Raw genomic sequence first — 13,995 nt, 5'->3', positions numbered from 1 at the left:
ATAGGGACACGCTGGGCATACGGTTTATGCGGCAGTGTCAAGGTCAATGACAAAAATAAAATGATGATGTGTGTAGACTAGAGGGTTAAGCGCAATGTTCCCACAACGCAAGGGTGGAACTTTAGGGCATTAAGCAACTAGTCTGGACTAGTAAATCCACGAGTCGACCTTGTTGGTAATAGTTGACTAGTTGATGAGAAAAAATAAATAATAATAATAATTCCCGATTTTGTAGGCCTCAAGATCAGGTAGTCACCAATGTACACAGTTTTTGAATGTACAAATATTTATTTCCCAAAAGAAAAGTAGTTAAACAACTAGTCGACGAGTCGACTATAGTTTTTCGACTAATAAACTAGGCAACTAGTCAACTAGGAGATAATACTACAGCAGTAGTATCAAATCGGGGTATACATTCCAGAGGCTGACCAGGGCAGGAAGCCCTTCGCCTATGTCTGAAAAAAGCTTCCTCACATAATTGAGAAGAGCTCGACCGACATACCGGTTTGGCCCGTATACGTATCGGACATAATTTGTGTTTCTTTTGTATGCGTCTGTTTCTTATGAGTTAGAAAATGTATTCGAAGATTTAGCACTTTTTGCCAAAATATCGGTTTAAAAAAAAATAAAAGAAGCCGCAATTGGTGGACTCTCCAAAAATGGGATCGGCATCGGACAGAGTTCTTCTTCCACAATTGCTGTCCATCTGGGACACAACGCTTTGTTATCTATCTGTCCTGCAGTCACTGCAGTAGTTTTACATAAGAATGCTATACACAATGTGTGCATGGTCAGAATATCCATTCAATAGTCGATATACAGTTATATACCGGGCGGCACATACTATATGCAAACATCACATACGTAGGGGCACATGCTCACAGCGGGGTAGATTGTACAGATTGTTGGGTGCAATGTTAGGAATAGGATAGACACGAGCCAAACCCGCCTCTCTAGCTCCTTTTTCACACTTTGTTGTTATTCTTGCGGCGCTGAGTGGGAGCGCGCAGATATTCTTGGCTCTTTACATTCTTTTCTTCACTCTCCACCCACCCATTACAAGAAATACAGTAGCTTAGTCCCCACGCCCCCTCAGGTCAAGGGGAGAGGAGAGCAGTGTGGATTTCGTTGACTAAAAACTATGACGAAAAATGCAATGGCAGTTCCTCAGTCAAATTTGGTCACAAATGTTCGAAGTTTTTTTCACTGACGAAAACTAAATAAAAACTAAGCTATGATGACTTAAACTATGAATAAATATAGGCCTACTGACAATTTTGTCAACAATTAAAAACAAGATCCAGAAGAAAAGTAATTTTATTCTCGTTTGCGCTCAGGTGTTGGACTCAACTGTATCTTATGGTATTTAGTCGATTAAAATAAAACCTTTCAGGTGACTAAAATATGACTAAAACTAAATGGAAACCAAATCAACATTTGCTGTCAAAATCAACACTGGAGAGGAGAGGAGAGGAGAGGAGAGGAGAGGAGAGGAGAGGAGGTGACGAGACTTATTACTGTACCTGTGGTAGCCCTGTGGAACTCTACGGACAGAATGTTGGTGACATCATTCCAGAAGGTGTACATTATGTCAGGCTGGCTGTCCTGTGGATACAGTGTGGGAAGAAAACAACTTAGACCCTATACTCTTTGTAAAAAACACAGACCTGAGATGCAACTGTGCCAAATCTCTTCACCAGAAAATAGCAGTGTGAGCTTGTGGATCTGCCATTTATTTTTGCCTAATGTTCTCCCCCAGTATATGGATGCTGGGTAAAGTTCAAGTGTTTCAAAAATAATGTTGAATTAATGTTCAAAAGCTTTCTAAATTATTTCAAAAACAGCGGATCTACAAACTCATACCATAGTAAAAAATAGATAAATTACATGGCCAAATGTGGGACGCCTGGTTGAAAGTCGTTAAGGGACATTTATGGTAGAGGGAGAAAATAAAAAAGGTGTCACAAATTATATTACACAGTATGTATAACACTGCTTCTCAACCTGTGGGCCAGGGCCCACATGGTCGCGAGGATATTGAAACAGTTGGCAAATTATTGGCAGAGACAGATTTGAATGATAATATAACATTAATATTGAAAAGTGGTAGCAATATTATATAAGAACTTAGTTAGAAGTTGCTGTAGTTCTATTGATCCAAGCCGAAACACAATCGCGTGATTGATCTTTAAAATAAGCATGCTCTGAGAATGCACGCCACCCACCCATTATATGGTTGGCGTGTTAAGTGGTCAGGGTGGGCTGTGGACACTTTCCAGAAAGGGGTGACAACCACTGAAGTGCTGTGTACACAAGGTCTGTGCATTAGTGCGTTCCGTTCAAATAAAAGCTTCCACCGGTGAACACAATGAACACACATGCTTCTCCTCCGAGCGAGGCTGGCCAGGCATGCTCACACCTACACTTCACATCTTGAGCTGTCATGGAGGAGGGAATCGTTCTCTCTTTGATCCATGGCCATTAGTACAGACGATTGGACATAAGCAGCTATTCATCCCACATTACCCTTGGTAGTAGACTTAATTGTTAACTCCCTGATATCGACGATAGCCTGTGTGTTCTGCTGTGAAGACTAATTCGTACTTGGTCGTGCGGTCAGTGTTGTTTGCAGAAAGTCTGTTGTTCTGGGTGTTTAACGCTGTCATACAAAAAAGTAATAATATAAATTAGAGCCTTTCTGGATGAAGGCCCATGCAGCCCACCCATCTGACTAATTAACACAAAACACATTATATTAGGTGTCTTTATTATCCACTAGTATTATTAATTAATGATCAGGATAAGTCAGGATAAATTATCATTATCCTTATAATAATAATCATATCCTATATTCACGATTACATTGTTATTAACAACAGAGACACAATAACAGCAACAACTGTATTTGTGTAAACCTGGGAAACCGGACAATGTTAAGTCTTTAAGTCATTGTTCAGGTTGCTCTGAGGGAATGAGGAGCACTCAGGTGTGTGGAATTAGTTTCAATAGGGTTGTGATGACTGCACTTTTATTCAATGTTTTTTTTTTTTCAAATGCTAAATAATGTACAAAACCCCAGGTTAAAATGTAAACGGGCTAAATGATGATGGCTGATGCTTCATTCACTATAGACAATGCATTCAAATGCAGAGATTAAACGTGTTAATGGTCACTGGTTATCTGGCATTGGACAGATCAACTGTTAATGATCACATTATGGATGCACTGAGACCATTTTACACCTCTTTGACTCGGATGAGTTTCAGCAGAACTACAGAAATAGGTCAATTACCCTTTGTGAAATGTTAAAGGTGTTGTAAGAGATATGTGTAGTTAAAAATAGCTCTAGTAATCATTGATATAATTATTGTGTGTTCAGTAACAGAAATCTAATGTCTACTCTCCATATCATGTCATGTAATATAACTGATACGTACAGAATATAAGTGAAACTGGAAGGGAAACTGGAAGACATTGAACTGAAACACAAGCTGATAAATCTTTTCAGGGTTCTCGCTCCTTTTAGGACGGAATTTGTAACCCACATGTACATTTATTTCTGTTTACCAAAGAGATTGTGCGATGGCTATGTCCAGCTTTTAGTTTGTGTGCACAAACTTTGTCCTACACAAACATTACATTCCCATTGACAATGAATGGATAATTTTACGTCATAGTTTAAACACAAACATTGTGTAACACAAACATTGCTATGTTGTATATATAGGAGGCTTTCAACTCTCAACTGTCAGTAAGAAGTCGGCGATGATGATGTACGAGCGCCCCTCACTTCACACAGGTGTGATTTTTAGAAACTGTCGATGTATACAAACAAACAAAATCTCTGAAAACGGTACTGGAATCCCAATCAACATACATGTCCGTTCCGCATTTTCAAAGCAAGGCAAGTATAATAAGGTAAAATAAATCAGATAGAAATACTGGAATAAAATTACAGTGCGGCATAAGAAATTAACAGGCAAATAGGTCTTCAGCTTTGATGCAAAGGAGCTGAGAATTGTAGCAGGTACCTAGCAGGGACCTGCAGTTTTCTGGGAGCCTGTTCCAGATACACTGCATGGCGCATTAAAAACGTCACGCTGCTTCTTCCACGGTAGGTTTGGACACTGGGGGACAGAAAGCTTGAGACACATTTCCCCTCGCCGGCAGGTAAGAATAGCACTGCAGTCAAGAGAGGTCATTTTCAATGTCAACCTTGTGTCATTGGACAGAGGTTATTGAACAGCCACGACAGAAAAACACCTGCACAAATAATTAAGCCTGTTTAACCCATTTAGGCCTGGAATGCATCTGTGTGACGTTAGCGTTTAACGACATTATTACAAACTATTATTTAATACTTTAGCTATTGAAAAATAGCAGATCTACAAGATCATAGTGTGGCACAGAGTGCCGCACTACAAGCTTATAGATCTGCTATGTTTTCGTGAAAGTGTGTGCAAAACTTTGAATATTATATTCTTTCCCAGCGAGCGCTGTTAACCGATTACATGCCGCCATCTGGTGGCTAAACTCGGTGGTATTGCCGGAATCCTGCTGTGAAAGAGTGCGTGATTGTGTGATGACACATAGCTTCAGTCTGTGCCGTCTTCTCTCGGTGTAAACAATGGTTTAGTACTCGCAAGGTCAAATTAAAGTTTTCTTAAGTTCTAAACATGGTCCATTAGCTTAATCTGAGCCCTATGCTTTAGATCACATGCGTGTAAGTGGAGATTTGGGCTATTCGATGACTATTAATTCTGGATTAAATCACATTAAAGGAATACAAGATTTTTGGGGTTGGCAAAGGAGGGTTTTAAGTTTTAACCCCCGAGAAATCGAAGGTCTGGAAAATATTGTGTTAACTCATATCTTTACTTCTGGGAGGTACACATTTTCAGATGGCGTTGTAGAATCTGGTCTTAAAGGGATAAGTCAAGTTATGGAGTCAAGCCCCACCGTGCAGACCCAGACATCCAGACAGAGACACACTTTGATTAGCTAATGGATGTTGACATGTGTGTCTGTGTAAGCTCCATTATCGTCCCATCGCCAGACCCTGTGCAGCGTCTCGGGTACGGCCGCCTTGCTGCACTGGTTCTCCACCTGTGGGTCGGGACCTCCAGGGGGCTCCCCGCGTGCGCTGTGGGGGGTCCCCACGTGTGATGTGGGGGGTCCCCACGTGCGCTGTGGGGGGTCCCCACGTGTGCTGTGGGGGGTCCCCACGTGTGCTGTGGGGGGTCCCCAGATGAGAGTGAAGTGACAATTTAAGGATTTATTTAGACCTTTTTAACATTGATTGCCAGGTATGATGAATTACCGGTAGTTTTCGCCTTGATTTTGTCAACCCGCGCAATCTAGGAAAATAATCGAAAGTATAACGTTATTACACATGTCAGTGAAGTATTGAAGTTATTTGTCATATCTGACTTCAGTGACTTGTGACATAAATGTAATTTGTTGCTGTAATTTATTTTTCCAATCCAATGTTGCAAAAAATAAAAAATAAACACAAATCAATGATTAATAGCAATTATTTCTGTGACAATGAATCGTGGAGTAAAAAAGGTACCTGAAGGCAGGGCTACAGTATGCATATCGTTGCTGTCGGGTGGAAACCTTCTAAGTCCAAATCCGTTCCTTTTTAACCCATTTAACAAACATTTACTTTGACAGAATATATAAGTCCTCTTTTAGCCTAATTTTAGTAATTACCATTAATTCATTTACAATGCCTTAATTCGATTGGTTTTCTTTGATCGACTCCCAGCCCTAATTGAATTGAAACATGGGGATATACAAGGATTCTGCCCCGACAGCGGTGACGGTTACCCGAAAAAGGCTTTAGCGTTTCAACCACACACACCGTTCAAACGGAATGGCTCTCTCAGCATGGTTGGAATGAAAGGAAAGGGAGCGGGGTTGAAGGAAAGGAAAGGGAGCGGGGTTGAATGCCTGTGGAGGTGCAGCGCCAGTCATTTAGCCGCGCCATTAGATCTCCAATTCACACTTCTATCTCCGAGGTCATTGTTGAGAGAGCATTGTTTCCATAGTAACCCCAGCGACTCTGGTCTCGACAATGTGTACGGGAGGAGGTTACAGAGGATGACGACAAGGCGGATGGTGGTGGTGGGGATGATTGGCGTTGAGACAAAAAAAACCTTAATGAGTACATTCTACTGGGCGGGAACCCCTTTTGGTATTAGCATTATGTGCTTTAGCTATTGAAAAATAGCAGATCTACAAGCTCATAGCGCGCCACCGAGTGGCGCACTACGAGCTTGTAGGCCTGCTATTTTTGAAAAATCGAAGAACGACTTTTTCAGAAAACTGTCAGGATGTAGAAGACATTTTTAGAATCTGATCTCAGGTCAAAATGGGTTAAAGGAGCATTCAGTGATTTGGGTGATTTGAAGAAAAAAAAGAAAAACGGTCCGCTCCGGTAACAAGATAATATTATGCACATGCTCTACAGTGGGGAGACAGGCCAACAGCACACGTCACACACCAAGGCCCGCCCCGCTCGATCCTGATTGGTCAGCACACTCTATAGAGTGTCGCAGTCCCGTCCCCTTTTTCATGACGACGCCAGGCCCAGGAAATAATTTCCAATGCATTTTTCCCCATAGACATTTCAAAAATTATTTATTTAAAGACCTTTTAAGCGACGTACAAAGCCAACTCGAGTCGTGACAAATCATGACAATAAACACAATATTTTGGACCAAACATGGTCATGATTTCTCACAACTCGAGTTGGCTTTGTACGACGCTTAAAAGGTCTTTAAATAAACACTTTTTGAAATGTCTATGAGGAAAATCAACAGGGAATAATTTTCTGGGCCCTAGTAGGGGGCGGGACTGCGACGCTATATAGTAGGGAGGATTATCACAAAAAAAAGAAAAAGTAATATTTGAATTAAGTGAAATCACCTTTAAAAGTACATTTTGATAGCAACACTTCTGTACCTTTACTCAATTTAATTCCAGACTTTTGCTTTTAACAGTATTTATCTATTTGTATCGATACTTTTACTTTTTGTACAAGCAGGCCCGGCGTCACAGGGAGCCGTAAGGTGGTGACACCCCTCCTGTGAACTGAGTGGTGCAACTCCGTGTGGGGGTCCCCGGTGGGTCCCCGGAACTTCCAGACCCACAGGAACGCGCCCAGGGTGCCAGCCCGGTTCCACTTCCGGCGAGCCGCCCCACGTCCGAAACGGTCGAGAAATGACAGAGTTACTGTAAAGGGGGAATTAGCATTTAGCAGACACCTCTCCCTCTCCCTCCCTCCCCCTCTCTCTCCCCCCCCCCCTCTCTCTCTCTCTCTGTAATTAGCAAGCAACAGCGCAACACTATCTCTCTCTCTCTGTTTCTAGCACAACAGTGCCACTTTTTCCCCTACTGGTACTCTAAACATAGTGACATAGGGACATAGGGTTGGACATAGGGGACATAGGGACATTACTGTTCCTCGGAGTGGTTGCACCACTCAAAAATTGTAGCTTTGAATAATAGAGGCTGGCACATCGTGGTGGAGACCCTAACCCTTGATGCTGAATGCCAAGCACGGAGGCATTGGGTCCCACAGTCTGTGGCATGACCCCGGCACGGGGGATCTAACCCCTCCCTAAATATCTGGGCGGACACGCTTAACCACAGGGCCACTGAGCAGGTCACGCACACACAATGACACATGTGCGCGCACGCACAGTCGCGCACACACAAACACACAGGCGCTACCCTTCATTCTGCAGGGAAGTCATTAGTGACTAGCGTGCTGGTATAGCTCTAGCCCTCATTAGCTCACACAAATGAGAGGTTAGAGGATCATGGATTACAAGTGGGAAACTCACAAACACACATTGTGCACATGGGCAAGTAATTGCGCGCACGTGCATGCACACACAGGTTTGTATTACTATACTTGTGGGGAAAGTATACTTGTGAGGCACAAAGAGAAAAACAAAACGAGACGAAGACAATGTAATGTTGGCATCAACGCACGCGCACACACACACACACACACACACACACACACACACACACACACACAGGTGACAGAGTGCGTGTCTCTTACCTTAATGATCTCATCGATGAAGCAGACATGAGTGACGGGGTCTCTCTTCTTGGCGAGGACCTTCTGCAGATGCTGCACCTGGTGACACAAACAGGGGTGGGACGATATGGGTAACCTCACGATACCATGTACTGTATGTGGCGATATTAGGCCCTCGATAATGACAGTATCACGATATTCCATATATTGCGATACATCGATATATTGCAAGAGATTTCCATCAACGATATATATCACGATATCTGCAACTGGAAGTAGGACTAAAACTAAAATAGAAATTTGCTGCCAAAAACAACACTGCTGTATACTGCTCACTGTGTATCTGTAACTGTGGAACTCTAACGGCTGTGTTGCCTCTGGACGACTGAAACTGTGGGATCAATAAAGGTATCCATCTATCCGTCTTGGCATTCTTTCTCTCAACCAATTTAATCTCGCCCCTTTTTCTCTGCAAAATCAACTGTAGGTTTAGTCGACTAAAACCAGACTCAAACTAAAACATTTCAGGTGACAAAAAACACGACCAAAACTAAATGGAATTTAATTCAAAAGACCGACATTTTTGTTGTCAACATCCACACTGTGCTGTTACCTGTCTGCAGGCAGCACAGATCTGGTCCATCAGCTTTTCAAGGTTGGTCCAAAGAGCAGCGCGGAAAGCTGCAGTGTTCCCCGGAGTGGGCATCACCGCTCTGCCCGGAGCACCTGCGGAGAGAGAGAGAGAGAGAGAGAGAGAGAGAGAGACAACCATGAATGAAGACTACCAAGACTGCCAGACATAACAGCCCAAACCCTTCCATGCAGCAGCCAATGTATGTATGTCGAACATTATACCAACCCTAACCTCAGTTTTAACTGGCCATGCATGTCGGACTCCGTCTCCTCAGCCTTAATCAGCCATGCATGTCGGACATCCAGTTTTAACCAGCCATGGTGTGAAACTTTACTTTATCAGCATCCCCATATTTTTGTCAGAAGCCCTTGACAGATGATTTCACCATTCTGCTACCAAAGATGTTTTATAATTACATATGAGAAACACAAACGGTGACCCCTGACTGGTTGTGCAGAATGCACAGTGGCATCGCCCTACGACCTCAGAGCTTGTAGATCTGGTAAATGGTGCATTTATACACCGATGGCGGGGGAAACCATGCAAGGCACCAACCTGCTCATTGGGAGCATTTAGGGGTTCTTTAAGGACACTTCGACACTAACTCTGGGGGAGCCCGGGATAAGTCGTAGGCCCTAGCAGGCACCGTTGTAGGACAGAGTATATAAACCAGGATTGACACATATCAGAGGCTGAGACACTATTTTTAGGGAACATCACACAAGGCGTTCTAGAATCCCAAGCTGGGACTGTGCAGTGGTGGGTTTCTTAGCGGTCAGTGTCTCTCAAAATAAAGTTTTTTATTTTCATTTCACCTTTTGTTTAACCAGGCAAAATGAACTAAGAGCAATTTAAAATAAAATATATATATATAAAATATATATATATATATATATATATTTATTAATTGCCTCAGGATCAGACAGACATCACCTTCACCAACACTTCCTTCTTTCCGGTGCCCATAGAACCCTGAGGTGTGATCACTGCCAGTGATTACATGGAGAGGTATGATGATGATCTCATGAAACTCACAATGCGTCGCAGCAAAACACCCTAGTGCAACCAAACAAACCTTTTTTTTTCGTTCTACTGGATCTCTTCTCCACGCTAGTCCCTCCCTAAACATAGTCTAGTTTTTAATTTGTTGACAAAAATTGTCAATATATCTTAGTTTTAGTTGCCGTAGCTTATTTAGTTTTCGTAGGAATTTTCATCATGATGTAGTCGACGAAATCAACACTGTTACACGCACATATCGACATTAAAATAAATAAAAACGTAGCACAGCTCATAATGATACCTCTGGTGTTGACGGGCTGCGTCAGGACCTTGATGTCCAGCGCGGCCGTCACATTATCCTGGACGGTGGTTCGATAGCCTCCCACCACGCCGCCGATGGTCTCCCTCAGACTGCCCAGGTTGTAGAACACCTGCAGGGCTGTGCCCACCTGGGTCGGGTTCTAGGGGGCCAGAGAGAGAGAGAGAGAGAGCACAGAATAACCCATTTAGACCTGAGGACACATCTGTGTCACCTTATTATAGCTTTTAACCACTTTTACCATTATTTTAAACTTTTGCTGTTGAAAAATAACAAGAGTGCCCCGTAGATCTGCATTCTTTTTTAAATTGTGAGAAATGTGTGCAAATCTTTGAATATATATTTCTTTCACGGTGAACGTTTAACTCAAATATTCGCTTCTGGGGGGGGGGGGGGGGGTCCCTGGAACAACATATTTTCAGATGGGGGTCCGAATACAGAGAATTCTGTGGGTCCTTGACGTGAAAAAGTTTGAGGATTGATACGTTTTTCAGAAAACTGTCAGGAATTGGAAGACATTTAGTAGAATCTGGTATCGGGAACGTACAGCAATGGGAATCAAACAGGTGAAAGAAATCAAGCTTCATTTATATTCATGAAACACTCGACACATCATCACGCATCACGTTTTCATTCAAAGGAAGTCATTAAAATTGGCTTTTCATGGACTTTTGAGGTGGAAAATGTCCCATTGTTTTGGCATCCATTGTTAGGTATGCCCATTATGATGAAATAAAAGTGTGGAAAAACATATTTTTCATTTCACTAAGTCTTTAAAGCAAATTATACAACAGGTATAGTTTTGAGGAAGACATCTGATTGGTTGAAATAGCCATCTGGCCCGTAGCCATCTGCCACAGCTTTGAGGCATTAACCTTTGATTTTATGACATTTCTCAGACCATTCAGGTTCATGGAAGATGCTTCTAAACTTATACTCTATTGCTAGTTTAATCACTTCAAAAAGGCTTTAATCTGGCCTGGGCCGTGGCTCAGCGGTCCAGGCACCTTGGCTGGTAATCCAGTCTGGCAGTGTGGCCGCGGGTTCGACTCCCGACAGCCTTTACTGCATGTCACCCCCCCATCTCTCTCCCCATTTCCTGTCAGCCTACCATAAACAATATAAAATAAAGGCGAAAGCCAAAAATATAAATAAATAAAAAAGCCTGCAAGCTCACAAGACGTCGCTGCTATTTTCGGTGCACAACATGCTAACCCTAACCTCCCCATGGGGCAGCACACCTAAACCTAACCTTAACCCTCTCCCAACCCTTAACACACCCCTCACCAACCTTATGTCTAACCAATGCTATGTCTAACCAAAGGATGCATGACTGAAAGGGGTCATGGTGAGAGAGAGACAGAGAACACCTTAGACTGGCAGCCATCCATGTCATGGGACAATGCATTATAGTAGGATGAAATCAGGCTAATGGATTTGACAAATATGCATGTGCAAACGCAAGCGCACACGTGTGTGCACACACACTGACACCCGCACGCAGGCTGTCAGTGTGGCGGTGAGACCAGAAGCTAGGTGAGATCGGCAGCTAAATATATACCTCTCTCCCTGAGTGAATGAGAGTGGGGATGCATGGCGGTGTGTTATCTGTGCATATGTCAGTTCAACTCTCCAAGTCAATAATAGCATACGGATATTCTCTCAAGTTTTCCTCGTGACACACTGTATCCCAGGGGGGGAAGATTACATGTTTACATAGCCTACCGTAGCATGATTCCATGCTAGAAGGCTTTATTACCTTTATTTGTAGTTGTTAAGTCCCCACCAAAGAGTTCCAGGTGTTATTTAGTGCAAAAGTGCATTATTGGCTATTTCCCCTAAGCACTCAATGGGGTTTGGGTTTTTGTGCTAATTCGCTTATTTCCATCGAAATAAGTAGTAAAGTGTGCCGCTTGGGATACTATTTAGTATTTACATTATGAAGAGAGGATATATTAAAAAAAAAAAGATTTTTGATGGAAATAGCCAATCATGCGCTTTTGCACAAAATAACGCCTGGACCTCTTTGGTGGGAACTACAAATAAAGGTAAGAAAACCTTTTATCATGGAATTAAATGTAAGGTGCTATAAAGTAACAGTGTAACTCAGGGGTGCCGTGGATGAAAATGGCATTCACAGGAGTGACCTGAGACAAAACCAAAAGAGGGTTTGAGAACCATTGCATAAGAAGAAAGAACTATTGACATGGAGGCACTGGCAAGTCTATGACGTTTAACCATTAGTTCCTCTGCAGTATCTGCTCCTCTCGGTCAATCCTGAAGAACTGACCGATGTGAACAGCTTGCATCACACTGCACTGAATTAGCCTGCGTCACACTCAGGGGGGCAGTCCGACAGATATTTTGTGAGCCACTAAGGAAATGAAAGGCCTATAATGGCCTGTTGTGGCGCTATCACTGGACCCAGAAAAACCCATAGCCCCATAGAAGTCCATGTATTTGGGCCCAACTTCACCTAGACTGTATTACCTTAATAAACATGGTCATGATTCTGAATACTTTCTGTTTCCAGTCACTAGTTTAAAGTCTCATTTCTAATGTCATGATATTCTTTTTGGAAAATTATGGTCCCATTTATAAAAAAAATGACCATAAAGTCGCGCATGTTCTGAGGGCCGTGGCTACCGTTACAGTCTATGAACGGGATCCCCCACCCACTCGAGTCAAAATAAAAACCAACGAAGAAGAAGGGGGGAAGTCCCGCCTCGTTGTCTGGGCCAGCCAATGGGCCAGCTGGCCTGAGCTGGGCCAAAACGGATCTAGAAAGATGGCGACTTCCATTGCAAGGACTGACAGGCTTCATTTTACGTTCACGTTAGACCCGCGGAACGCTTTGTCCATATTTTTTACAGTCTATGGTCACACTGCACTGAATTACATAGAACTGAAGAACTGACCGATGTGAACAGCTTGCATCACACTGCACTGAATTACATAGAACTGAAGAACTGACCGATGTGAACAGCCTGCATCACACTGCACTGAATTACATAGAACTGAAGAACTGACCGATGTGAACAGCCTGCATCACACTGCACTGAATTACATAGAACTGAAGAACTGACCGATGTGAACAGCCTGCATCACACTGCACTGAATTACATAGAAACTGAAGAACCGAAGAACTGACCGATGTGAACAGCCTGCATCACACTGCACTGAATTAAATAGCATGTTAAACACCTCCAAATAAAATAAAAAAAGATTTTAGTGATAATAAGACATTGATATTAAAATAACTCATGCAAAAACAAAGCATGGCATCCTTTCTTCAAAAATAATTGTTAAATAAGAATGTAAATTATGTAACGTTGTTAAGTGGTCAGATGGGTGGGCCACAAAATGACAAAAATGCCTTTGAGGTTTTCAAGTGGGCCTTGCCTGAACCAGAAGAAGGTCAGCCCTTAATGGCAAATGAGATTACACTTTCATGATCGCCATATCATGAAGCCCATAAGGGTTTCCCTCCCGTCAGAGACAGGGAGAGAGTGTTTCGTATGATTTCCTTATCATCGTCTGTACAACGGGACAGTGACTGGGGACGAGCAGAGCAGGACAACATGGCTGCTTCTGAGAAACACAGGAAAAGAACCCCCCCCACCCCCAGCTCTGGCAACATGTCATTGCTGACAGTGAACAGGCTGTCACGCACGCACACACACACACACACACACACACACACACACACACACAGAGACACACACACAGAGACACACACACACAGAGACACACACACACACACACACACAGAGACACACTAAAGGTTTCTGAAACAGGACACTGTTCTCTAGAGAACCAGGTTTTCTGGGGCAGATGACAGCCAGCAGAGCCTGTATGTATTCTCTCTCTCTCTCTCTCTCTCTCTCTCTCTCTCTCTCTAAAGATTTTGTGTAAGGCACACCCTTCGTGTCGCGCCGCGTCATCGTGCCAAAACCTAACGTTCTCACGGAAGACAGTTGACTG

General features: G+C 43.0%; 1 protein-coding gene across 1 annotated transcript in view; it reads right to left on the bottom strand.

Moving 5' to 3' along the window:
• cog5 (component of oligomeric golgi complex 5) overlaps nt 1-13,995 on the bottom strand; it is a 78,973-nt gene that overhangs the window by 21,872 nt on the left and 43,106 nt on the right. Inside the window, exons 8-11 of the mRNA XM_080757106.1 lie at nt 9,994-10,153; nt 8,670-8,782; nt 8,078-8,155; nt 1,524-1,605 (exon numbers count right to left, since the gene is read on the bottom strand). Coding sequence (XP_080613232.1) covers nt 1,524-1,605; nt 8,078-8,155; nt 8,670-8,782; nt 9,994-10,153 — 433 coding nt within the window. The remainder of the gene's footprint in view (nt 1-1,523; nt 1,606-8,077; nt 8,156-8,669; nt 8,783-9,993; nt 10,154-13,995) is intronic.

Source organism: Protomyctophum bolini (assembly GCF_963924005.1).
Source record: "Protomyctophum bolini genome assembly, chromosome: 23".
Lineage (NCBI taxonomy): Eukaryota > Metazoa > Chordata > Actinopteri > Myctophiformes > Myctophidae > Protomyctophum > Protomyctophum bolini.
Note: the sequence above shows the minus strand (reverse complement) of the source record. Positions and strands in the feature narration are given on the sequence as shown.